The following is a 25,552-nucleotide window of genomic DNA, read 5'->3' on the forward strand; positions in this document are numbered from 1 at the left end:
GACACCTTCAAATAAAGTGTAACCCAAATTTCTTACTGGTTAAATGATGTAGCAACTCACCCTTTGGTCTCCATTATAAGAATGCAGAAGCTAGCCTACTGTAAATGATATTGCAGAGGGAATAAACAAGCTTTCTCCAGTAGGTGGAACATTATCTTTCAGCAAGAGATGAAGAGAAGGAGGGGAGGGGTGAGAGAATAAAAAAAGCATCGTCATATAACATTCATTCATATTAAATATTCAGCAGTCTTAACCAAGTCACGTGGCGAGAACAGGTGATATTGAGCGCGGTAAAGAGATGCTGTATATGTGAAGTTGCTGTAAACTACTCCAAACTTAGTTATATTAATATTAATTCAACATATCTGACGATTAGTTTTGTGTCTGCAGGACAGTGACGTGTCCTGTTCCGTCCTTCAGTCGAGCTCATGGTCACGTCACTGAGGTTTGGGCGGACCCAGAGTCCCGTGTGGTCCATGACGACCCGTGCAGAGGAGGATAAGGGTACCGCCTAAAAACACACGCTTTTATTGGACACACAGTGTGTTGCTAGGCGCTGCAGGATGTCCGTAACAGAGCATCAGTCAGCAGCACTGTAACAGAAGCTAACTCTGAACGCTATAATAACGAGGGAGGAATCTTTAGGGAGGTGTCGGTGCCGTATTATCCGAGATGAGGAGAGCATTGCCGCAGTGAGCAAATAATCTCATCAACGTGCTGTGGATTTCATGTCCCCTACAGACGCTGACATTTATAAGAACCAAGGGTGCTCGGGTTTGAAGCGGCTATGTGGTTGCTTGGTGAAAGTAGATGTCTGAGATTAAAATCTTATTCCAAGGGACAGCTGCGCACTTCATAGTTTTGTGGCGGCTTAAACAACGTGACAACCGCTGTCAGCTACCCAGCATGGTGAGTTAGATACTAATATTAGTTTCTCACTGGATACTAATTATTTTTCTAATATTTTAGTATTTTTGTGGCATGAATTTCTGATGTAGGCTAAGGGAGTTTGCCTCCTAGGCTACTTGAAACATAAGTTAATGCCATTAGTAAGTATATAGGCTATTTTGTGTTGCTCTTTTAACTTATTGCATAAATATTTGATCATAATTGATATGAGCTATTATATGTAAACGAGGAGTCTGGCATTCGGTCCTCAAATGATGCCGAACTGCGTCAGTAGACTAGCATTGAAGGTATGGCAAACCGTTTTAACATTTATTCCTTTAAAAACTAATAGTGTTTATGTTTCTAGTACTTATTTAGTTCATTACTGGTAAGTAATCCAATAGAAAATTGGAGTTCAATATCTCTAACTAGTAACTAGTCACTAGTGCTAGTTATTTGCTGCCAGTCGTTATGACCATATCTATGTTACGGTGACAAATTTCCACTATTCTTGTTGTTAGTAGAACCATTTCAAATCTTACTTGTAAGAGTTTTAATGTAAAATAACCACATTCTGACTATACTTTAAATGGCAAGTAAAATAAAGCATCTTTAACTGGTGAGATTAAAAATGTTACTTGTAACAACTGATTTTTAAAAATATTTTTATGTAAATATGTCCTAGTAATAATTATATACTAGTAAATATGGAATAGATACTAGTAACTATTGTGTTCCTGCAGCTAGAAAAGGAATAAGTGCTAGTATGTAATGAAAAAGTGCTAATTAAATAGATACTTATGATTTCTGGGATAAGTGTTAGTTTCTAATGAATAGTTAGTGAAATAAAGTGTATGACGTCAGAACCCAGAAGCCTAATTTGCTGCTGGTTCCTACGAGATTTTCCTATGATTTTTTCCCCTTCAATTTATTAGTAAAATAAAGTCTGTGGTAAACATATCTTGACAATACTTTGATGTTTTCTTCTACAACGTACACTGCACACACTCACACCCCAAACTGTCTTATCTAGTTACTTATTAAAAGCGTACGTTTTCAAAAACGAACTGCTTATAAAAGTAGCATTTTTGCTATAGGTGTTTAATTTACGTTGTAGAACAAAAGTCAAAGTATAGTCAAGTTATGTTTACCACAGGCTTTACACATAAATCGAAATATACCCCCATAGGAAAATCTCGAAGGAAACAGCGGCGAATTAGTCTTCCAGGTTCTGATGTCATACCTGCACCACTCTATTGAAACAGATACTAGTCATTATTGAATTATTTATTAGTAGGGACATGCTAGGAATGAAAAATAGATTCTAGTTAAAGGAATAAACTACTTGCCATATTGCAGGTGCATTCATTCAAGGAGGACCACATAAACGGCTGAAAGTCACAGATGAGTGTCCGGCGATGGAAAACCTGACTGGATCCAACTCTGAGCCGCAGCCTGAGGGCATCACAGTTTCTTCTGTCCCCTCAAAAAAGACTGCAATTTATGAAAATGGTCACGAGCACCCCACTCATATGGACCCCACAGCTGCAGCACACAGAGGGTCCAGCGATCCAACCGCATACCCTCTATTAGATTACCGAGGTCTGGTCCGGCAGAGATTTATACGCAGAAGTTTGTGGTTCTCCGAGTCAGAGGATCAAGAACTCGAGGTTTCAGAGTGTGACACCACCAGCAGTCCCGTTAAAAGTGCACGTATTGTGGTCCAGAGGAGTTTTAATGCGAAGAGTCCGGTGGGACAGGGAGACTGTGTAAAAGAGAGCTTCAGCAAAGAGCCAGAGACAAGTGAGGCTGAGGAAAAACATGATGAGGAACCACCTGAAACCTCCAACAGCGGGGACAAAGCTGGGAGTGACGAGAATGAGGAAGATGCCGGAATGAAGGCGATATCCACCTCTCCTGGTGGGCGCTTTCTTAAGTTTGATATTGAGCTTGGCAGAGGGTCCTTCAAAACAGTCTATAAGGGCCTGGACACTGAGACATGGGTGGAGGTGGCCTGGTGTGAACTTCAGGTAAGAAAACAGATACTGTACACATTCTGTACACAAATTTAACCACTGGCATTTCAGTTCTTGCAGTGTTTGCATAGTAGGACTCCTGTTGGCCTCCTCTCAGGCTTTTTCTTTCTTGTCATTGTAGAAAAAAAGTTTCAGATAACCAACAGATCCACTTAATTTGTAGGGTGTAATGACTTGGCTAAGCTCTAGATGTGTAGGATATCAATGATCTAGAAGTAAAAGCTAAAAGGTAGTTTGTTTAAATTTGTTAATAAAAACAAAGACTATATTTTTCTGAATGATCCTGTTGCCATTCAAAATGCTTTCTCCTTGTACATGTTTGCCGGGTCATCCGATATGACTTCTTCCTTTTATCAGCACTATTGATTGTAAAATGGAGAGATTGAATCACCATGACCAATTCTATATCAGATTTCCTTTGTTTAATAGTGTTTCCGTGTGTTGTCAATGTCTAGAATCATTTGAGGTTCAGCTGAGTTCAACTGAGAATGCTTAGTGTTAAAATGTTTCTGAAATATTTAAAGAACCCGATTATGTTGAGTGAGAGATTATTTTGACTGCGCCGTAATTCCTCTTGCAAACAGCTTTGTGCTGCTTCTAGCCTGTGCCAGAGCTTTTAATATATATCAGAGCTCACTAAAATATCCCAGTAGACATTTACAGTAGAAATGCTGAAGGGAGGGGACACAAACAAACTCTGGAGAGCAGCAATGCACATCCCTGGAGGATCAGTCCCTCTGCATACGGGTCATGTGACAAGCTCTGGTCATGTGCACTTACCTGCTGAAATGATGCAACAGTGCAGGGTTATCACACAGTTTCTCGTAGTATTCTCTCTCTCTCTCTTATACAGCGTGTGTATATATATATATATATATATATATATAGTCTCTCTCTCTCTCTCTCTCTCTCTCTCTATATATATATATATATATATATACACACACACACACACACACACACACATACACACACATATTTTTCAGGTCTAAACCAACAATTTTTAGACGCATAGTTTCTTACATAAATAATACCCATTTGCCCTTTATAATAATAAGCAATACTTCATGGACTACTTGCTAAGCTTATTTTCATTTTGGGAACAAAAGATAAATTGTGCATTCACTGTCCATGGAAGGATGACTAGGCAGTTATGATCTCTGGAGTTCTGATGTTATACATGAGGATGCTCTGGTTTTTGTTTCTATGTGTGGGCGATTTTTGCTACTGTGTTACTGTATGTACTGCTGTCAGCTATTGTTTGGGGCATGCTGTCAGTTTTGGTTTGGAGGATTCATCCTGCTTTATGAATCTTAAAATCACATGGATCGAGTTAAGGGAAGCATATAGTTCCCAGACTGCATAGCAGTCTCTGTAAGACAAAAATTGCTGAGGCTCCCAAATATGCAAGGAGGGAGGAGAGCGAGCAAGGGAGAGACAGAGGAACAGGTCAGATGAGGTGAAGATGGCTGTGTACTAAGAAACATGGCTTCCCTCACATTAAGCACTAGCGTTCTCAAGACAACATAAAAATATTCCTAATGGACCATTTTATGTACAGCTGAACGCCCAACCTGATTTATCCCTCATTTATCCGACAGGGATGCATCAGGAGCTGACAGTATGTATGAACAAAACTGTTCTGTGTGTGATGGAGTCTTCATCCAAGACACATCTCAGGAAAAGATCTTAGTGCCACTCCCTGGCCATGCATAAAGCAAAAAGCTCATTTCCTTTTGTGAGAGCTTTTGATGTTGCACACACACCTCTGAAAGTAATCAATGTCACCGTGTTTAATTTGTGTGTTTAAATGTTATTAGAAATGTAATGAAAGATTGGGATAATATTACAACCTATTAACATATTTAACTATAAAATTCCTTATCATGGCATTGCATATGCTTTTTCTTATTTGTTAGTCACTCAGATAGAAACAATCATGTTTGGTCTGAACTGACTGTAGACTATAGAGTAAATTAGATGGAAAATTAAGAATAGGGGGAGGTCGAATAAAATACATGAGTCTCTGTGTGTCCCTGAGTTCATGTGTGGTGTTAGATGGTGCAGTGTGGGGGTGGGTCTCAAGAGGTTTTATGGGGTTGCACATTGCCTGATTGTGAGGGACAGAGATGTTACAGATACTCCCTGTCAGCGTTTAGCAAATATAGAAGCAGGAAGAGGGCAGATGCAAAGGTATTGATTTGGTCAGCTTCTTGACCATAGATACACACCAGAACGTGAACCACCAATGACTCTGTAACTGTAGCATTTTCAAGCCTAGCATAACAGCTGTACTCACCAGGTTAAGCCCAACTTTACCTCTCTAACAGTTCTATTTTGTACACTGACTAAAGAGACTTTGGGTCAATTACATGTTGTTTCAGTTCTATTAAGTTTATTTGACAAACCCCAATATAAAATGTTTTTTTGAATTATGCTGTTTGTGTTAATTATATGTTTTGCATTGTACTCCATATCAAAGGGCTACAATATGTTAATCACTCATCTCTCTCACAGTGAGGATATTTTGCATATTTTGCATATTTTGCCTTTTATGTTGCATCAATATGCTTTTACTGTAGTGTAGTTGTTGTTTTCTTATCACTTTTTCCTGCCTTTGATCTTCTTCTTGACTTTCTTAGTCATATCATGTTTAGAGACATTGTCTCCACGACCACACAAATTCAAAAATACAATACAACAGATATAGTCTATCCTTAGAAAGCTATTACAGGGAATGTGCGCTTTAAATCAATAAAGATTGACTTAAATGTCTTCAGAACACACATCTTTCACTGGTCAAGAGTTATTTCGTATAGCTCTTTTCACTGAAAGGAGGATAATTGAGTTACAATATGTTTGTTTATCAATCCATTTCTCTTCCCACCTGTTCATCTGTGTCTTACTTTTCTCCTGCCATATGCCTGAAACCTTGAACACCTTGCCTTTCCAGGATCGTAAGCTGTCCAAAGCGGAACGTCAGAGGTTTAAAGAGGAGGCAGAGATGCTAAAAGGTCTTCAGCATCCAAACATTGTGCGCTTTTATGACTTTTGGGAATCTCCTGTTAAGGGGAAGAAGTGCATTGTTTTGGTCACCGAACTGATGACATCTGGAACACTAAAAACGTAAGTCACATAAAACTAAGACATGCAACAGCTGATGCTATCACACCTGGGAAAGTAACTTAGTTGGTATACATTATAGTAAAGCATTGAAATCTTGGTTAAGATTTGACACCGAGTAATGTACAGTAGATCTGCCCTGATGACAACTTGCCCAATAATATGACATGCTCCTGAAAACGTAGCAGATTTTGTGATATTGAGATTGGTGAAGAGTCAGACACAATGATCTCTTACCCGGTTTCTGTTAATATGTAGGTATCTGAAGCGATTCAAGGTGATGAAACCAAAAGTCTTACGAAGCTGGTGCAGACAGATCCTAAAAGGTCTTCACTTCCTCCATACGAGGACCCCTCCCATTATACATCGAGACCTGAAGTGTGACAATATCTTCATCACTGGTCCAACAGGCTCAGTCAAGATCGGAGATCTTGGCCTGGCCACACTAAAGAGAGCTTCTTTTGCCAAAAGTGTAATAGGTAATGATGAGATTTAACAGATTAGGCTATATTGAATACAACATTTAAACAGCAAGTTTAGATGATGTAGATTGTAGCTTGTTATGTATAATTTTAAATTAAATAATTTTTTTCTTCCTCTTTTAGGCACTCCAGAGTTTATGGCCCCTGAGATGTACGAGGAGCACTATGATGAAGCCGTAGATGTGTATGCGTTTGGGATGTGTATGCTAGAAATGGCCACATCTGAGTATCCATACTCAGAGTGCCAAAATGCAGCACAAATCTATCGCAAAGTCACTAGTGTAAGTTTGAGCAAACTGCTGCTCACCGACCCAACATTTATATTTACAGAATGGAATATTATTTAAGTTAAAATGCTGTAGAGGGACTTATTCATGAAAATGTTCATACATATTCATACATTATCACATTCAGTTCAATGGCATAATGTACGCACAACTGATTTTACTTACAATTTATGTAGATAATAATTGAGTGGTATAATGTCATGTTCTGTAATTGCAGTCAGGTATAAAGGAAAATGTTTCCTTTGAAAGTCAAAATTTTTCTGCTGTAAAATGTCCTTTCTGTCACTCTCTAAGATTTTTCAATGTAACAACAATGTGTTTGAGTGTGTGTGTTGGGTTCCTTATTAATTTTCTGCACAGGGTGTGAAGCCAGCCAGTTTCATTAAGGTGGCCGTGCCTGAAATAAAAGAAATCATTGGAGAGTGTATCTGCCATCGCTGGGAGGAAAGGTGAGTCCATCAGCCGAACAGTCTCCTGTCACATAACCATAAAGATCAAAAGGCCTCTGCTCCTGTCAGATGTGGCACTCGTTGCATGATCAGACAACCTTTTCTTGGATAGCTGTGACTTTAACTGATACGCTTTACAGTAATTTGCCTTTGCAGTAATTTGAACCCTGCTAACGACATCGATTCTCCCCTGGTTATTAAATATGTCTGATTGTAAATTGCCTGCATGGATCGTCAATCAGTTAAATAGCTCATACCATTTACTACAGCAACATCGTAGAATTGTTGATAGTCCTTCAAGATGTCAGACTTGTTTTTCAGCTCTTTTCAAAACAAATCACATCTTTCTCTCCTAAAAGGTACTCCATAAAGGACTTACTAAACCATGCATTCTTTGCGGAGGACACAGGTGTGAGAGTAGAGCTGGCTGAAGAAGATGACGGCAAGAAGTCTTCCATTGCTCTGAGGCTTTGGGTTGAAGACCAGAAAAAACTTAAGGGAAAGTATAAAGACAGTGGTGCTATCGAGTTCACCTTTGACCTGGAGACAGAAGTCCCGGAAACAGTTGCCCAGGAAATGGTAAACTGATTTTTAGAAACGCAAAACTTTTAAACACATATTCAGTGGTATATGGTTTGGAATACATATTCAGAATGTCAAGAAGTAAAATTCAATAATTCAGAGTTGTTCAATTATGTTTTCTGGCAGGTGGATTCTGGCTTCTTTTTAGAGACTGATGTGAAGATTGTGGGTAAGTCTATCCGTGACCGTGTGTCTCTAATAAAGTGGAGACGGCAGCGGATTGTCTTAGGCCGTAATGGAAAAACAGAAGAGAGCATCACCAAGACTGAGGCACAGAATCTCCTTCAGGTGCCCTCCACAGGGCCACCATTGGGTGGACCACCCAGTCTTCCATCCGAAACTGAGGAACTACAGACTGAAGCAGTCAGCCTGGTCTGCAGTGCCCCGACTAGTGCGACTACAGCTACACGTGAGAGACAACTAGATATTGAGATATCCACACAAAAGATGATACGTTTTTTTCCCAATGTCTTTAAATTCTTATTTATGTAAATGGGTCTATTAGCAATATCCACATAACCAATAAAATGTAATGTAGAGTATTTCACTTGATTAGTTAGTTATTTAGTTGAATCATTGATTTTGTATAACTTACATAATGCAGATATGCCAAAATTTTACTTGCTTCAATTGATACTTTGCAGTCTCGACTACCACGGGTACCTGGCGGGCAACAAACGGGTATTTTCAACGTTGAGTCCTGTCTTTCTAGTAGATATCAAGTCTGTTAGCGAGCTAGCTGCATGACTAGGATTAACTCCAAGGTAGCTAAATTGTGTAAAGCAGACAAGTTTTTTTAAGATAATCGAGCAGTAATAATTCCTCTGTAAATAATCTAGCTCTGCTGTTGGGTCATCTCTGGTTCTCATTGAAAATCATAGATATCGCAAACCTCAAAACAACCTATCACACACTTCTGTTATTGTTAGCAAAAGATGACAGCTGTTACTGTGCGTTCACACCGCCACCGGCGAGAGCGTCAAAGTGCCCGGAAATCATTCATTTTCAATGAATTTTGCCGCTCTCGCCAGCGGCGGTGTGAATGCACAGTTAGCCTAGCTTAGACTCATAACACAAACAGCTGACTCGCCGAACCAGCTTGTGAATACTGGTGGTGTTGATTGACAAAACTACAGTAACTTAAAGACACGATTAATTACATGATCATACACCCATTGTATTCAAACAAATGTTGAAATTACCTTTGATGGTAATATGCACAGACGTGTAGCCTACTGTGAAGGTTGCTTATCTCATCTGTGGTTAGTGCATCCAATTGCACAACAACTATCTGGCATGTCGTTTACACCTCAAAACACCAACTTTTGTATAGCAAAACTGGCGACCCTTGATTAGTTTACTGGGTTTCATTGCTGGAGAACGACGTTCTTGCCCGCCAGCCAGTACTTGTGACGTCACGTGCAAAGTATCAATAACTTGTGTATGCACTTTGTGTTGTTTGCAGACAGCAGTTCAGGCTCAGCAATGATAACAGGCCATTCAGGCAACCAAGACAGCACCTCTCAGCAGTCCCTTTCGGATTCAATTTCCACTGGCCAAATGGTCTTAAGCCCTCCAGCACAGCTTCTGGCTCAATTGCCACAGTGTACCCAACAGCCATCTACTGCACACCCGCCTCTGGGGACTCAACAACAACCTTCTCTACAAATGCATCAAGGTGTCCCACAACAAACCATAGGCCAGTTACTCCACGGGGCCCAGCAACAACCTAGTCCTCAGCAAACACAGGGAGCCCAACAACAGCCTAGTGGTCCCCTGCACCAGGTTACACAAGCACAGGCCCATGGTTTGGTGCCTCAAGCACCCCAGCAACAACCCACCATTCAGCTGCACCAGCAATATCAGCAGTCTGCTCATCAGCTACATCAAGGGGCTTTTCAGCAGTCTTCGGTACACATGCATCAGAGCTCTTACCAGCCTTCACCTGTAAGTTTATACTTAAATTTGCCTCATCATTGCAGTTGAGCTTCACTTTGTAGAAAAACTCTAAAGCCACCGTCTTAATTCCCATTCATTTCTTCCCTTAGCACTATGTTTTTATGACAGTCTGAATTTTAAAACAAATTGTCTTTTTCTTAAACTGTGACTGAATGAGCAGCGACATGGCAGTATTCCTGGTGAATTCCGAAGACCTATGCTAGAATCTGATAACTTGGCGGGGACCAGACGTTGCAGCACTTCATTCCTTGACACATTACAGAGGAGAACTGACCTACAGGATTTGTTAGAGCAGCTGCATCATCAGACTTATAGCTGTCCCAAACCTGAAGCAAGTTCTAGGGATGAAATAAATCAGTCGCTGTCTACAAGTGACTTTACAGTGTCTTCATCAGTCACAAATTACGACCAGGCACCAAATAATGTTTCTAAAGACACCTCTGAAAATAGTTCACAGCAGGTAAAAATGAATTCACAGTCCCAGACAATGTCATTCAGTCGGAGGAACTCTGATGTCCACCCATATAACTGCCAGGCTTGTAGGGCACTATTGCTGGCTGTAAGGTCAGGGGGTCGAGGGTCTCTCGGTCATGCCTCTTCACCCTCTTCCTCCCATATCCACCAAAATATGCCATATGTTTCCTCATTAAAACCATCATTCTCACCTGATTTGGCTCATTCAGACTCCAGCTCACCAATTTATATGACTCCACAGTCTCCATATATATCTACACTGCCTGCAAAGCAAGTTTCTGTTCTTGAGAACATATCAAGTTCAATACCAGTTAAAGTCACCCCACCCTCTCCAGTCCATAAATGCCATTCTCCTGCACAGATTCCTGTGACAACTCATGTGCCTAACATGTCACCACTAAACCATAGCATTGCCTTTCCCCCTGTCTATATATCTATTCCCTCACCAGTTCACATGTCTCCAAGACATATGTCTATATCTTCACCAGTTAATTCAACTTCCCCACTCAAGTCATCATCTCCAGTTTCACCTATCTCCTTAAGCGGGCCACATTCTCATAGTTTAGGAGACAGCTCAGATTTGTCTCACCTCGATCGCTGTCTACATCATATCATCAATCGGCGTACCAGTTCCCCTGTCTTGACTGACAGAGTACCTCCTCGAGATGGCCACAGTGATACTTGTGTTAACAAGTTCCATGTACCTCAATTCCAAAGCGTAAGCTCTTTGTGTGTACCCCTATCACATCTGGAACAAGGGACTTTTACTGTGCAGGACAGTGAAGTTGGACCAGGTCTTGTGGTAGGTTAAAAATAAAATGTACTAGCTATGATCCCGCCAGAGAAATCTAGAAACAAGAGAATCGCTTTTGCCTCACCCATACTTTCCAAGCTTCTTCACCTTCTTCGAAAAATGTTGCTTCCAGAATATGTTGTATTGCTCATAAATCCCTCCTAGTTTTATGCTCACTTGTATGTAAATTTCATACTTCATACTTTGTTTCTGAAAATAAACTGAATCAATTTTCTCTAATCACTGCTATTTCCAAAAGAATAGAAATGAGACCATCTTCAAGGCACTATTATGTCCTTTTGAAGGGCACAGTCTCTTGAAAGACTGCTAGAAGATGGCACAGCAAGCTGACTGAACTATAAATGACTGCTACTGCAACACCGCAAATTATCCCTGTACGTGGTCCCTTTTAAAGCAACATCCCCCGTGTGTAGAGTTGATGTCACACATTTCCCCTTTTGTTCCCTGTCAGTAGCTGCTAATTTACCTGTCAGATCAAACTGGATGCTGGAGTTACTGTCCTGCAAATATCTTAAAGAACTGCCATTGGCTGTAAATGTTCCTATATTAATATTTGTTTTTGTGCATGTGTTTTTCAGCCTTCCACACAATTGGTTTCATCTAAGACCGTCTCTGCTCCAGCTACTCCTGTACCACATGCTCGTCCACAGAGCATTCATGCCTCTGCCCTCGTAGCACAGGAGGTAAGGCTGCTATTGGTTCGTCTTCCCTTAAATGAGGATGGATGCATGCCTGTGTGCTAGCAAAGTGATAGTTTACTAGATTAATTTAGAATTTTGTTCTTCCTTGTGTTTGTATTTCTCTCAGTTTCATCTTTATTTCCATCCTGAAGCTTTCCCGCCTCAGGTAGACACAATCTGTATAAACATCCTCACAGTCACAGGATTTTGGTTTCAGTCATGCCATAAATGTATCAGATTATTAAAAGTCTACTAAACAATTCAGAAATTCAGTTTTACCACTGTTTTAGTTGGTAAACTAAATCCCTGGGGTTGCTCAACAATGAATAAATTCAGTTTTTACCGCCGATTTAGTTGGAGATAAAGATATTTGCCAGCGTTATCTGTGGGAACTGTGTTCGAAATAAATTTGACTTGTTATGCTAGGAGACAATCTGAGACGATTGCTACGTTTTTAATGCATTGTGTTGTATCTGCCTCTATAATCAGGTGAGATAAACCCATTGAAATGATATAATTAAAGAATTACATGATGGCTGAATTCATTAAGGCGTTCAATTCTCATATGTTTAGCATTTAGCATCATTCTTTATTTCTTTTTTCTCTTTGTCTTTTCCAGACTTTATCATCTCTTCAGCCCCTAGTGCTGCCATCTTCAGATGCTCAGTTCATTCCACAGCATCTATTACAGTCAGCATCTTCAATGCTCAGCACCGCTACCCTTCCTCCACAACCACAGCTAAATGTTCAGACACCCCTTTTCCAGCCTCTACAAATCGCCACACAGGTCAGTTAATGAAACCTTAAACAGGCCTATGTGTGCAACACCTTTACTCGGATATCGCAGCAAGTACATTCTTTAGCAAGGGTGGAATTTCTAGATGGTTAAACAAAGTCAAGGTATTTTCTTAATTCTACATGCAAATACGTAGCTTTATAGTTTACCTCTGGCTGTTTACGTTTTTATCTTGCTCTTTATTCTTTAGTTTCCTTCGGCATATCCTCTTTTGCCAGAAGGGGGCACACCTGCAGGGACAGAGCCAATACCTTTCTCCTCAGTCTCTTACTCTTCTACCTACCCCACAAATGCTCATCCTGTCTCCTCTCCCTACTACTCATTAAGCCCTATCAGTGCTCCTCCTCCCACACTATCTATGCAGAATGTATCCTGCATGCTAGGAGCAGGCACACCCGTCTCCACCCCTCTGAATGTGCCTACCCCTATACCTCTCCTGGCTATGGCCCTGTCCCCACACATGCTTCCTCCTGAGCAACATCTGCAGCAAATGTACTACCCAGTTCCACCACAAGAAGGTGCCATTTTGCAACCTCTACCCCAGCCAACACAACCCTCCCTTCCCCTCCCTCAGCAAGACCCATCTATTTCTGAACCTTTTACAGAGGTAAATGCTGTGGTTTCTTTCCTGCTTTGAGCAAGGAATGATTTATGTATTGGGAATGCAAATCAAAATACTTTCTTTGATCACATAATTGTTGAAGCTCAGTAATTACTTTGGGAGGGACAGCAGAATGGCAGTACATTAATCGGAATTGGTACCTTGTCATAGCAGTAATTTCTGGATAATTAATGCTATTCAGTGAACCTTACAATTGAGGTCTAAAATGTTTTCAACTGGAGTCCCCTCGCCATGAGGAATTGCAGATCCTGACCCTATCTCATACCATTGTGTCGCAGATCCAGTCTCCTCCACAGGACAGGCAGTCAGAGACAAAGTTTCCCACTGTCCAAGCCATACCTGAGACCGTGGAGCCTCCTCTGCAGCCTTCTGGCATACACGCAGGATATGCTGTTCCTGAGAGTGCTGGCATGCCTAGTACAACTCAGCAAACAGCAGACACTGCTTCCATGCCAATTCCTCCTGCGCTAGAGCCCAGCCCATTTCAACCCAACACCCAGGTAACATTAAGCATAAACAACATCCTTTATCTAACTATTATATGTATTCATCAAACAAAGTCCCACATAGATCATTTAAATAATTATGTTTCCTTACAGGCACCTGTATCTATTCCACTCCATAGTTTTGTATGTGACAGGTAGGAATAAGTTGTTTTTCTCTGAAAACAATGAGATTTGCATACCTAAATGAAGTCAGCCATTATGTAATTCTTTAATTATATAATTTACAATGTGTATATCTGGACTGTTTATAGTGGCAGATACAATACATCAAAACAGTAGCAATCATCTCAAATAGTCTCCTAGAATGCTTTTTTAAACGTCAGGTTATTCTGTTTTGTTTGACTAGCCTAAACCAAGATGCATCTGGTAAAGAAATAAGTGACAGCTTTGAAGGATCCACTGGTGGAGGAAAGGGTGATGGCAAACCCAGAAAGCACCACCGGAAATCCGCTCGAACGCGCTCACGCCAGGAAAAAATTAACAAGCCAAAGCTAAGCATGCTAAATGTAAGGATTAAACATGTCTTCTTTTGGAAATATAATAGTTTTTTTGTGATTGCCTTCTAAAATGTTCTTATACATTCAGGTTAGTAATACAGGTGACAAGATGGTGGAATGCCAGCTGGAGACACACAATCATAAAATGGTGACTTTCAAATTTGACCTTGATGGAGATGCACCTGAAGAAATAGCCACTTATATGGTAAGATTAATGTTCTGTGTGGAAATTCAGAGTATTACAAAACAATATTGCCGTGCAAAAGATTTAAAATTTAGCTAAAAATGTAAATTTGTATAGTCTAACATCAGATTGTCTTGTGCATAAAGCTGTTTAATCTGATTCTATTAACTGTTCACATAGAATTCCTTTTCTGTGCAACCTTGCAGATTTTGTTTCTCTTATTTGTGTACCAGGTGGAAAATGGCTTTATTCTACCAATAGAAAAGGAGATTTTTATAGATCAACTTAAAGACATTGTCGACAAGGCAGAAGACATTCTAAGCGAGGACATGGATGGAGAGAAGATATCAGATTTTGGGCAAAATCATTTGCAAGGACAAACTCCTGGAGATGAAGGGGGAGAGGTACGACATGGAACATGGAGTCGAGTCATTTAAACAACTGAACATCTTAAATATAGAATTGAATTCACTAATATCACTAAATTGAATTATACTTACAGTCTCCTTCTATTATTTTCCAGGGAATAAATGGACAGCAACCTGGGGCTCCCCAGCCAGTGTATCAGCAAAATGGTAAACTTTCTTCCTCCTATAATTGGCGAATTTAAAATTCATGCTCGCCAAATGTTTGCTAAAGTATGAATGTATCAATGTTCTTTTCCTTTCCTCAGTTCTGCACACGGGTAAGAGGTGGTTCATCATCTGCCCTGTGGAAGAGGCTCCTGGTGCCAGTCGGGACGCATCCTCAGATGGAGGTCCATCTACACAATCTCCATCCACAACAACAATAACTGATGGGACAGCCACTTATCAGCCTGGTGAGAGTGCTTCAGCCCATCCTCCTGAACCCAGCACAGGATCTGCTTCAGCATCCATGGGTAATGTCTTCTTATGACATAACTTAGTGTAACTGATACAGATACAAGGAAATATTGGAAGGAGGAATGAACTGCCAGATATAGGGCTGATTATTGCAACAACAACAAAAAAAAATTGTGTGATTCTTAAAAATTAATTGATTCAGTTTCAGTCTCTGTTATGTGGTTTGCTTCAAAACTCATAAAAGTGTCTCTAATCATGCTGTGAAATGCTGCTTTCAGAGTTTGTGCTTATAGACAAATAATAGGTTTTAAAAAGTCTCTGCAATATTGTGATTGGTGAGAATCATTATTGTGTCGTCACAGCCCTACTCCTGACAAAAAGAGTCAAATAGATGTCTGTTCATTTTTTTAGGATATGTTTTGTTACATTTTATGTCTTTCATTCCACAGATTCAGAAGCCTGTGCCACAGCGCCTCCATCAGGAGGAAGTGATCCCTATGGGGTTTGGAGCCCCCTCTCTTTGACCACTACTGATCCTTTTGCTCTGGCTGCTCTCTCCCAAGCCCCCCCTGCTCCGCAAGCCGCTGTAATGCCAGCTCGGTCTGCTTCCCATTCAGAGGAAATGCCAAATTTAGGCTCCACCCAGGTCAATGTGCAGCAATCCCAGCCATGCATGGATCCTCAAAGTTCTGTTTTTGTGGATGAGACCCAGAGTGGCAGATTAGGCTCTGTCTCCCCTAAGCACACTGCTCAGCAGATGGCTGAAATTGCATGTGCTGTCTCCATGGTGGAGGACGTGCCCTGCTGTCCCTTGGTCATGCCACTGTCCCTAGAAGTGAGCAGTGGGGCTCAGAGATCATCCTCTGTGATGCCACCACAATCACAAGACACTACGTCTGCTCGCGAACAACTCCACTCCATTACATCTAGTCGAGTGGAACGTGCCCAGCAGCCTGTGGTGTTGCAGCAGCCTGTGTCCACTGTGAGTGGAACTAAGGCACCTTCCCTGCCCCAAAGCCCTGCTCCTTCCCAGCACCACTTTGTTCCTAGTGAATCAGATGGAGAGGGGCGTGGCAGAGGAGGGTTTGTAGACAGCACTATCAAGACACTGGATGAGAAACTGAGGAATTTACTGTATCAAGAGTACGCTCCCATGTACCCATCGGGAAGTGCTGCTGAAACTCCAGGATCTGGCACAGAGTATATCCAATCCCCATCAGGACCAGAGTGTGCGTTGGGAGGGTCAGGAACCAGCACACCTAGTCTTATGGGAGAGGGACGATTCAGAGCAGGAGAGCAGTTGGTAAGTTTAAGCTCCATCTGCCATTTTTATGTTTTTTTTATAGACAGTCCCAGGATTTTGTAATAAAATCTGGTTATTTGGTATGGGGCATGGGTAAGTATTTACATTTTTGTATGATCTTACCTATGGCTATTACCAATAGCTATTCCCTAATTTTCAGCATGTCTTCCTTTTTTTTTTTTAGGGTATTTAGAAGTTAGCATTGTGTTTGATGGATCACCACCTAAAAACATTTACTTTTTGCCTTTTAGCCACAGATCCCAGAGCGTGTGGACAGTTTAAGTGCTCTCAGTGACTCTGCCGTTGGAGGTTAGATGATATTTTCTTTCTTACCTTCTTTTTTTCTCAAGAGAATCGTTCTTCAAGAAAAATGTATCATTTACAAACAATAAGAACATAAAGCCATCTTTATCCACAGTTACTGTGTCAAGGAGACACGTCATGCCACACTCTGCCTCTTGCTCTGGATCTAGAAGTCGATATAAGGTACATTATGTACAGCTGATTTCTGCAGAAAAATATAGGTTTAAAGATTGTTTATTTCCAGTTTAATAATCTAGGTGCCCACATCGAGTTAGTCCATTTTCCCCCCAATGTTTATTCCCCCTCATTTTATGATGAGATAAAGGTTGTAAATATGAAATATTTTGACATATTGTCACATCAGTATATTGTCTTCTTATTTTGTTTGATTACTCTGGATTAGATGATGCCTAGCTCCACTGACATCCTGTCAGGTCAAGGTCGAAAGCAGCGCAGCTTGAGCAGCACAGCATCTCCAGCGCACCCTGGTGGCTTTATAGGAGAATGTGCAGTGTACGAAGAGCCGATTGTTTCTGCCACCACTGTCGGCAGGTTCTCAGTTGTCAGCACAGAAGATGAGGTCACGCGCAGAAAGCTCAGCAGCAGATATTCTGCCCCACCTGACTTTTATCTAGACGCCCCACCTCCCCTGACCAAACGAGGCTCTCTGCCAAGGGCACAGACCTCAGTCTCAGCGGATGTCACTGTTCACACTCGCTTCATGTCCTCTGACTCTGGGGCAGAGAGCAGCCCTGCCAAAATGGCACCTACAACCCCATCCCGCCATGGGAGGTCTGAAAGGAGAGGAAGTGACCTCATGAAAAGGGCGGTGGCTTTTCTAAAGCGCTCCGGACGCAGCAGTAGTGTGCAAAGCTCTGATTCGCCAAGCAGAAAGGGAGGGGTGTATGGATCCTATGTCAGCAGTGACAATGACTCCGAGATGGAGGATTCCGATATAAAGAGGGAGCTTCAAAGACTAAGAGAAAAGTGAGTTTATCAAGTGTCTGTGTGTATTTATGATGGAAAAAAAGTAATCAGAGCAAAAATAAAAATTCTTACTCACCATTGCTTGCTTCATCTTTGTACAGGCACATGAAAGAGATAACCGAATTGGAGGCCAATCACAGAGAAGAGGTTGAGCTTCTCTATATGAGATTAGGGAAACCACCCCCTCCAGGTCTTTACATCCCACCCACAGCACCCCCTGCTGGACGCAAGCGCAGGACCAGCAGGCACAAACTAAAAGCTGGCAAACTGCTCAGTCCTCTAGTACAACAGCTGAGAAATGTTGCCTCTAAAACTAGCGACTCCAGCAAACCTAATGATTTAACAAAATCAGGTTAGTTGGAGTGTTAAAATATCTCCATACATGATAAAGACATTAATAAAGTACCTTAACATTTGGATTCTACCCAAGAGCATTATAACATGTAATTTTCTCTTTCAGCTGAAGCTGCCCTGAGCTTGAATGGGTCTCCTGCCAGGGCTTCCAACTTGTCAGATGGCAGGGCTAATTCTGGGACCGGGACTCTGCCTTGTTCTGTGTCTGAGCCGGTTCAAACCCAACAGCCCTGCTCTCTCAAAGGATCTCTCTCCTCTGACAACATCTACACTGGTCTACAGGGAGAAGGACATGGGCCACTCAGCCAGCCTGGCCAAGGTGACTTTAACTCTGATTTCCCAGAAGTCTGGCTTTTGTAGCAAACTGTGAATGATTGATTGATTTTAGAAGATTATCTAGTCAATATAATTTTATCACCCACCTGCATAGAAAGAAAAATATCAGGTGAAATTGGCATTCAATTAATAATAATAATTTGTTACATTTATATATCGCTTTTCTGGGTACTCAAAGTGCTTTATATAGAAGGAGGGAATCTCCTCAACCACCACCAATGTGCAGCATCCACCTGGATGATGCGACGGCAGCCATATTGCACCACACACCAGCTTATTGGTGGAGAGGATAGAGCCGAGTGATAGAGCCAATCAGTATATGAGGATGATTAGGAGGCCATGATGGACAGAGGCCAATGGGCAAATTTGGCATGGATGCCAGAGTTACATCCCCACTCTCTGTGGTTAATGACCACAGAGAGTCAGGACCTCGGTTTAACGTCTCATCCGAAGGACTGTGTATTTGACAGTATAGCGTCCCCATCACTATACTGGGGCATTAGGACCCACACAAACCACAGGATGAGCACCCCTCGCTGGCCTCATTAACACATCTACCTAGTTTTCCCAGGAGGTCTCCCATCCAGATACTGACCAGGCTCAACCCTGCTTAGCTTCAGTGGGCAACAAGTCTTGGGCTACAGGGTGATATGGCTGCTGGTGATTACATTGATAACAATATGAAATTTTAGACATGCATTTGAAAAATTTTCTATGAAATCCTTTTTCTTTAAGTGGTTTATAGAATCCTCAAGGCGAACATTTAAGTCAAGTAAATTCAATGGGGCTTTTACATAGATGCTTTGACATTAACAAGTTGAATTACAGCCAGATTTATGAATCCATTAAAATAATGTTTTTTTTTTTCTCACTCTTTCTCTCACCTCTGCACTTCTATCCGCAGGCTGGCCTCCTTCTCCCCAGGCGTCTGCACAGGTCACCTATAAATCCAGCAGTAAACCACGCGCTAGATTCCTCAGTGGGCCTGTTTCTCTGTCCATCTGTTTGTATCTCTCCTTTCCACCATTTTCCATGTCATTTCTTGGGAGCCCCTGCTATCTTTCTCCCACTCTGTTCTTCTCTTCTATTAATTATTTATGAGTATTCATGCTTCATATTTAATTATTCTGTTTTTCCATCCTGTGTTTTTTCTTTCCTGATTCTTTCTATCCTCTGTTTATCCCAACACAATTCTGTTTTATTCAAATGTCTGTTTTATATGCCAATGATACTTCTAGATACTTTAACTAGTTGCGCAGCTTGACACATTAATCTCACTTTAATTTAACTTTTGCAAGCCTAAAACCAACACTGTGACTTTAAACCTTGTTCACAATGTTGTTTCCTTTCTATTTTCAGTGTTTCTTTGATTTGTAATAGCTGACCCTTTTATTTCAGTTCTAACTTTTAAACAATAAATGATACGTTCCACCTCTTTATATGTTTCTGTGTGCAACGATTTTCTACAGAAAACTAATTTTAACTTTTCTTTTTGTAGGGTCAACCCTTAAACGCCTGTGTCTTGGTAAAGAACGTGGCAGCAGTAAGTATTGTCTTTTCTTAATTTCAACACTTTAGACTTTTAAAATACAATTTGCCTCAGCTTAAACCTTGACACTGTTACTCCAACTGTTATCTGGGATATAAAAAAAACAACTAAATTTCACTCTATGTCTATGGACACATTACAACCACCATAATAGCATGGGCCTAAAACATATTTAATAAAGAATATGAATGCAAATGCTTCTATTTAAGTTACATTTCTTAGAGAGTTGCAATTCAAAAAGTGTCAGCTCACAGTTTATAACACCTCAAATATCACATTCTCTGTGTTCTGTGTTGAGCTCTCTATCACCCCCTTGAGTACTTGTTACTGCAGTTGTCAGCTATGTATAATTGGACACACATTTGCTATATGTTGGCCAAGAACATGAGCATTTGTCTTGTTTTTGACATTTTAGAGGTGTATTATTAATCTATTTATAGTTAAAAATAATTATTTAAAGGGTTAGTTCACTCAAAAATGAAAATTCTGTTATTAATTTCTCACCCTCATGTTGTTCCAAGACTTTCGTTCATCTTCGGAACACAAATGAAGATATTTTTAATAACATCTCAGTGATTTCAGTTTTTTTTATTTTAAAGAGACAAATATTTTCTGAAGAAACATGGTCACTTTATACACTGAACAGATTTAATTAAGGCTTTTATTCACATATAAACATTCATCAAAGCACACATCATTTGTGGTAAACGGAAGCTCAAGCATGCTTGCTCGACGTGCGAAAACCAATGAGGTCCATTCTCGTGTTACGCATCATGTTTGAGCTTTCTCAAGAACCAATGAGGTTTGTTCTTGCTCTTCAAGCTGGTTTGGTTGAACATCTGTATCTGTTTGGTGATGAATGTTTATATGTGAATAAAAGTCTAAATTCAATCTGTTCATCATACACTCACCTAAAGGATTATTAGGAACACCTGTTCAATTTCTCCTTAATGCAATTATCTAATCAACCAATCACATGGCAGTTGCTTCAATGCATTTAGGGGTGTGGTCCTGGTCAAGACAATCTCCTGAACTCCAAACTGAATGTCAGAATGGGAAAGAAAGGTGATTTAAGCAATTTTGAGCGTGGCATGGTTGTTGGTGCCAGACGGGCCGGTCTGAGTATTTCACAATCTGCTCAGTTACTGGGATTTTCACGCACAACCATTTCTAGGGTTTACAAAGAATGGTGTGAAAAGGGAAAAACATCCAGTATGCGGCAGTCCTGTGGGTGAACAATGCCTTGTTCATGCTAGAGGTCAGAGGAGAATGGGCCGACTGATTCAAGCTGATAGAAGAGCAACTTTGACTGAAATAACCACTCGTTACAACCGAGGTATGCAGCAAAGCATTTGTGAAGCCACAACACGCACAACCTTGAGGCGGATGGGCTACAACAGCAGAAGACCCCACCGGGTACCACTCATCTCCACTACAAATAGGAAAAAGAGGCTACAATTTGCACGAGCTCACCAAAATTGGACAGTTGAAGACTGGAAAAATGTTGCCTGGTCTGATGAGTCTCGATTTCTGTTGAGACATTCAGATGGTAGAGTCAGAATTTGGCGTAAACAGAATGAGAACATGGATCCATCATGCCTTGTTACCACTGTGCAGGCTGGTGGTGGTGGTGTAATGGTGTGGGGGATGTTTTCTTGGCACACTTTAGGCCCCTTAGTGCCAATTGGGCATCGTTTAAATGCCACGGCCTACCTGAGCATTGTTTCTGACCATGTCCATCCCTTTATGACCACCATGTACCCATCCTCTGATGGCTACTTCCAGCAGGATAATGCACCATGTCACAAAGCTTGAATCATTTCAAGTTGGTTTCTTGAACATGACAATGAGTTCAATGTACTAAAATGGCCCCCACAGTCACCAGATCTCAACCCAATAGAGCATCTTTGGGATGTGGTGGAACGGGAGCTTCGTGCCCTGGATGTGCATCCCACAAATCTCCATCAACTGCAAGATGCTATCCTATCAATATGGGCCAACATTCCTAAAGAATGCTTTCAGCACCTTGTTGAATCAATGCCACGTAGAATTAATGCAGTTCTGAAGGCGATAGGGGGTCAAACACAGTATTAGTATGGTGTTCCTAATAATCATTTAGGTGAGTGTATAAAGCGATCGTGTCTCATCAGAAAATTTGGACTAAACCGCTCAATTCATATAGATTAATTTTACGTTCTCTTTGTGAACTTTTTAAAGCGTCAAAGTGTTCGTTACATAGCTGTCAATGGAGAGTACAGAACTGGCTCAGATTTTATTAAAAAATATCTTAATTTGTGTTCTGAAGATGATGGAAAGTCTTAAGGGTTTGGAACAACACGAGGGTGATTAAATGATGACAGAATTTTTATTTTTGGGTGAACTAACCCTTTAATGTAATTAAAGAAGGTATGGATTGCATTTCAGCTCTTGTTGTGCTATTCATTCATCTCAAACCAACTTGTTTCATAGGATCTGGAGCAGCATCAGCTGCCTCTAATCAGTCCCCGATGCCTCCTGGATCAACTCCTCCTCCTCACCAGCCAATTGGTCTCGCCCAAGCACAGACTAATAACAGCAACAACAAGACAGATGATGCATTCACACAGCAGCTTCAGAGACTCATGGATAACTGGGCAGAAGGGTTAAGGCATCCTTCACGCTCACAATCCCTCAGTCTAAGACCACAGCAACTGACCCGATCCAGGATCTGGAGCGCTATAGAGGTGAGATTATTAAAATACTCCCTTACCAAATATTAAAGGGTATGAAAAACATTCTGACATTGTTTACTTACCCTCGTGATGCCATAAAATTCTTCAAAAAATCTATTATATGGATTCATACTGGTTTGCAATGACAAAAGGATGAGTAAATTGAATGATGACTGAAGTTTCACTATCTTTAAATTGTGATGATGATGTTCTGCCTCTTCAATGCTCAGGTTAAAAAAGGTTGGTGCTAACTAAGAAAGATATTCTGTGATATCTTGTCTTTAGGCTCCGGTTTCATCAGAAAGATTGAATGCTTCCCAGCTGCCTCTTTCATGGCCGCAGATTGATTTCCATGCCCCTGGGATGGCGACTGACACTACACAAGTACTCCAGCGCAGTTTTTTGGTGCCCGGTAGCTCGTACGGAAAGATACTGAATGCCCAACACTTAGACATGGACTACTGGCCAACAATGACTGGCAATCTTAACCAAGAAGTCTTTGCTTTCCCTGCTATGCACTCTCCTTCTTGGACAGCACCTTCTTCCCCCAGCGAGGTTCCTAGTTCTAGAAATAGGACCATGTAGCTTTACCATCACTGTACCTATTCTTCTTACTCTGTCGCCAAAAATACTTTAGTTTCTTTAGAGTGCTGGTTAGGCCTTTCAGTGTGCAATTCTATCTGTTGCAGTTGCTAGCATGTAGTCGTTTACAATGCGCATGTAGTAATCCCACTTGAACATGTAAATATTCAGGCCAACAATGTAGACATATGTGATGAATCAGTTATGTACATTGAGTATTATTATTGTATATATTCATATAGCCTATGTAGCATAACTGAATTTTAGCATAGGCATATGTACAGAACGTATATTTTTCATCAAAATTTGTTTAGCTTGCTTGTGTTTGTGCAGAATCAATTTCCTTAACACTTTGAGCTGTACACATATGTAAATGCTATAAGGTAATATGCTCTTAAATTTGGGTAGATGTGTATAGACACTGTTTATAATATCTTCTGTAAATATAAGCTCTATCTGCGTATGTGCATAAACCTGACATGTGAATGAAGTTGAGGTTTAGGTTAATCAGTGGCTTGGGTTGAATCGTATCACATCACAGCTGGGTGAAAACACTGGAGCTTGGAGCGATGATCATGACATCACTGTGAATTTTTCACGACGTCCTGCAGCGATCACTAAGTAATTTCACAATGAACTGGTCAACAAAACACATTAACGTATGCTAGAAAAGTAACGACCACGAACTGCACTGAGAAACAAGAGAGAACTTTAACAGACTGTACATTTCAGGTGAACAAGCCTGCAAGAGTGCCTTGAACAGCAACTGCAGACTGTGCTGCGTACCAGCCAATGTACCCAGGGTAAAGGTGACTGCTATTAATCTTGTGTTACCAAGCATAATACCAACTAAATTAATGTTTTCCCCACCTGCAGTTTATGATGTCCTATTGGATGTTTATAAAATGCATTTCAACACTACATGGTATAATTCAGTTAAGTTAATGTTTTTTTTTTTTTTTTTTTTGAAGGTGTGTGCATTCATTATTATGAGGATATTGTTCTTTTGTCATTTTCTACATCTTCTGATACAGTAAAAAAGTACATTGGTTTCGAGGAAAACTGTTTTCAAAATTGTAATGCGGTCAAGTGATCTTTTGAATAGAAGAATCTAATTTTACAATGAATGAAATGATGAGCTAAATGATCTCCGCTGATGTGGTCATCGGTGGTTACTGCACAATCTTATAGCACAATGCCATCTCAATGCTACTGTTTTCCTTAATAATGCTAATATTTGACTGTCTAGACTAGAGTGTTTCGGAAGGCACTGACTGATGCTTTGCAACATTTAAAATCTATACTTAAACTTACAAATGTTCTGTAGAAAGTCCCATGCATGATGAAGTACTGAAACCTGGCAAAATCTGCTCATATACACTTTCTATACTTGTACAACAAATTATTAAAACAGGTTAATTTTTTTTTTTTAAATGGTGTTATATATTTGGAAGTCTTAAGTGACATAGGTCTCATCTTGCACTAAGCAGGTGTAGGGAGTGCATTGTTTTTGTCATGGTAAATGTCAGTCTTTATAACTTTCCTCAAAGTAAACAACCGTAAAGCTAATATCGAGAGGCGCAGCAGTGTTTTGTTTGCTAGGTTAATCCACAGGACAAAAAGAGAAGTGCCATGCACTGGGCATAGAAAAGTTGTATGCCTCCATACTTATATGCTTTCATTTGTTTTCTAGAGTAGAAGGATATCTGGAAGACAAGGTAGTTGCTTATATCTATCGCCTCGATGCAAAGCAAGTCGCTTCTCTTCATAACATAAGGATCACGCCTATTGTAATTCTCTGTGTATACCTTTCTCTTGTAATAGTGTTTAAACCATAGGTTTAAACCAGTAAAGGTTTCCCATATACAGGGCTCCAAACAAAAAAATCAATTAAGGAGCCAATGGCTCCTATAGGGGAAAAAAACAGGCGCCAAATATTTTTTTTAAGAGCCACATAACAATGCACTTACTTTTAGTCACCCTGTTGTGTGCATGTCTCTCCTCTTCTTACAGTTTCAGCATTTTCATCTTGTGAATGTTCTGGGAACTGGAGCTTATTTGGTAACTGAATGTCACTTCCGACTTATGAACTATTTCATAAGTTCATATTTTGGCGCTTTCACTCAGTGAAACGTTCACGCAAAGCATCTAATTTCATGACGTTAACAAAACAAATGAAGCGATAGGCTAGGGGTGGGCGATATGGCAAAAATATCATATCACG

General features: G+C 40.6%; 1 protein-coding gene across 7 annotated transcripts; it reads left to right on the forward strand.

The window, feature by feature from the left end:
• The first annotated feature begins 389 nt into the window (after positions 1-389).
• Positions 390-24,759, forward strand: wnk2 (WNK lysine deficient protein kinase 2). Of its 7 annotated transcripts, none has more exons than XM_079856952.1 (30): positions 390-504; positions 2,248-2,918; positions 5,878-6,050; positions 6,306-6,526; positions 6,653-6,810; positions 7,177-7,265; positions 7,625-7,844; positions 7,974-8,256; positions 9,313-9,794; positions 11,673-11,777; positions 11,902-11,940; positions 12,394-12,561; positions 12,761-13,177; positions 13,471-13,692; positions 13,792-13,832; positions 14,045-14,204; positions 14,284-14,400; positions 14,613-14,783; positions 14,903-14,954; positions 15,053-15,259; positions 15,653-16,506; positions 16,758-16,815; positions 16,925-16,992; positions 17,213-17,796; positions 17,898-18,148; positions 18,257-18,469; positions 19,391-19,489; positions 19,985-20,029; positions 22,505-22,758; positions 23,032-24,759. In XM_079856952.1, the coding sequence occupies exons 1-30, from the start codon at positions 429-431 to the stop codon at positions 23,329-23,331; spliced, it is 6,798 nt and encodes a 2,265-aa protein (XP_079713078.1). In that variant the 5' UTR covers positions 390-428; the 3' UTR covers positions 23,332-24,759. The 7 variants fall into 7 exon arrangements, with proteins under 7 accessions (XP_079713078.1, XP_079713079.1, XP_079713081.1 ...); XM_079856953.1 differs by having other exon boundaries at positions 392-504; positions 19,391-19,465; XM_079856956.1 differs by lacking the exon at positions 390-504 and adding an exon at positions 692-909.
• The last annotated feature ends 793 nt before the right edge of the window (positions 24,760-25,552 follow it).

The sequence above is a fragment of the Squalius cephalus genome (assembly GCF_949319135.1).
Source record: "Squalius cephalus genome assembly, chromosome: 22".
Taxonomy (NCBI): Eukaryota; Metazoa; Chordata; class Actinopteri; order Cypriniformes; family Leuciscidae; genus Squalius; species Squalius cephalus.

Bases quoted from the DNA above. Each gene is read 5' to 3' on its own strand.
- wnk2 (XM_079856952.1), top strand. From the start codon at position 429: ATGGTCACGTCACTGAGGTTTGGGCGGACCCAGAGTCCCGTGTGGTCC. The intron at 6,051-6,305 runs GTAAGTCACATA...GTTAATATGTAG, and splicing joins ACATCTGGAACACTAAAAAC to GTATCTGAAGCGATTCAAGG. The intron at 9,795-11,672 runs GTAAGTTTATAC...TGTGTTTTTCAG, and splicing joins GCTCTTACCAGCCTTCACCT to CCTTCCACACAATTGGTTTC.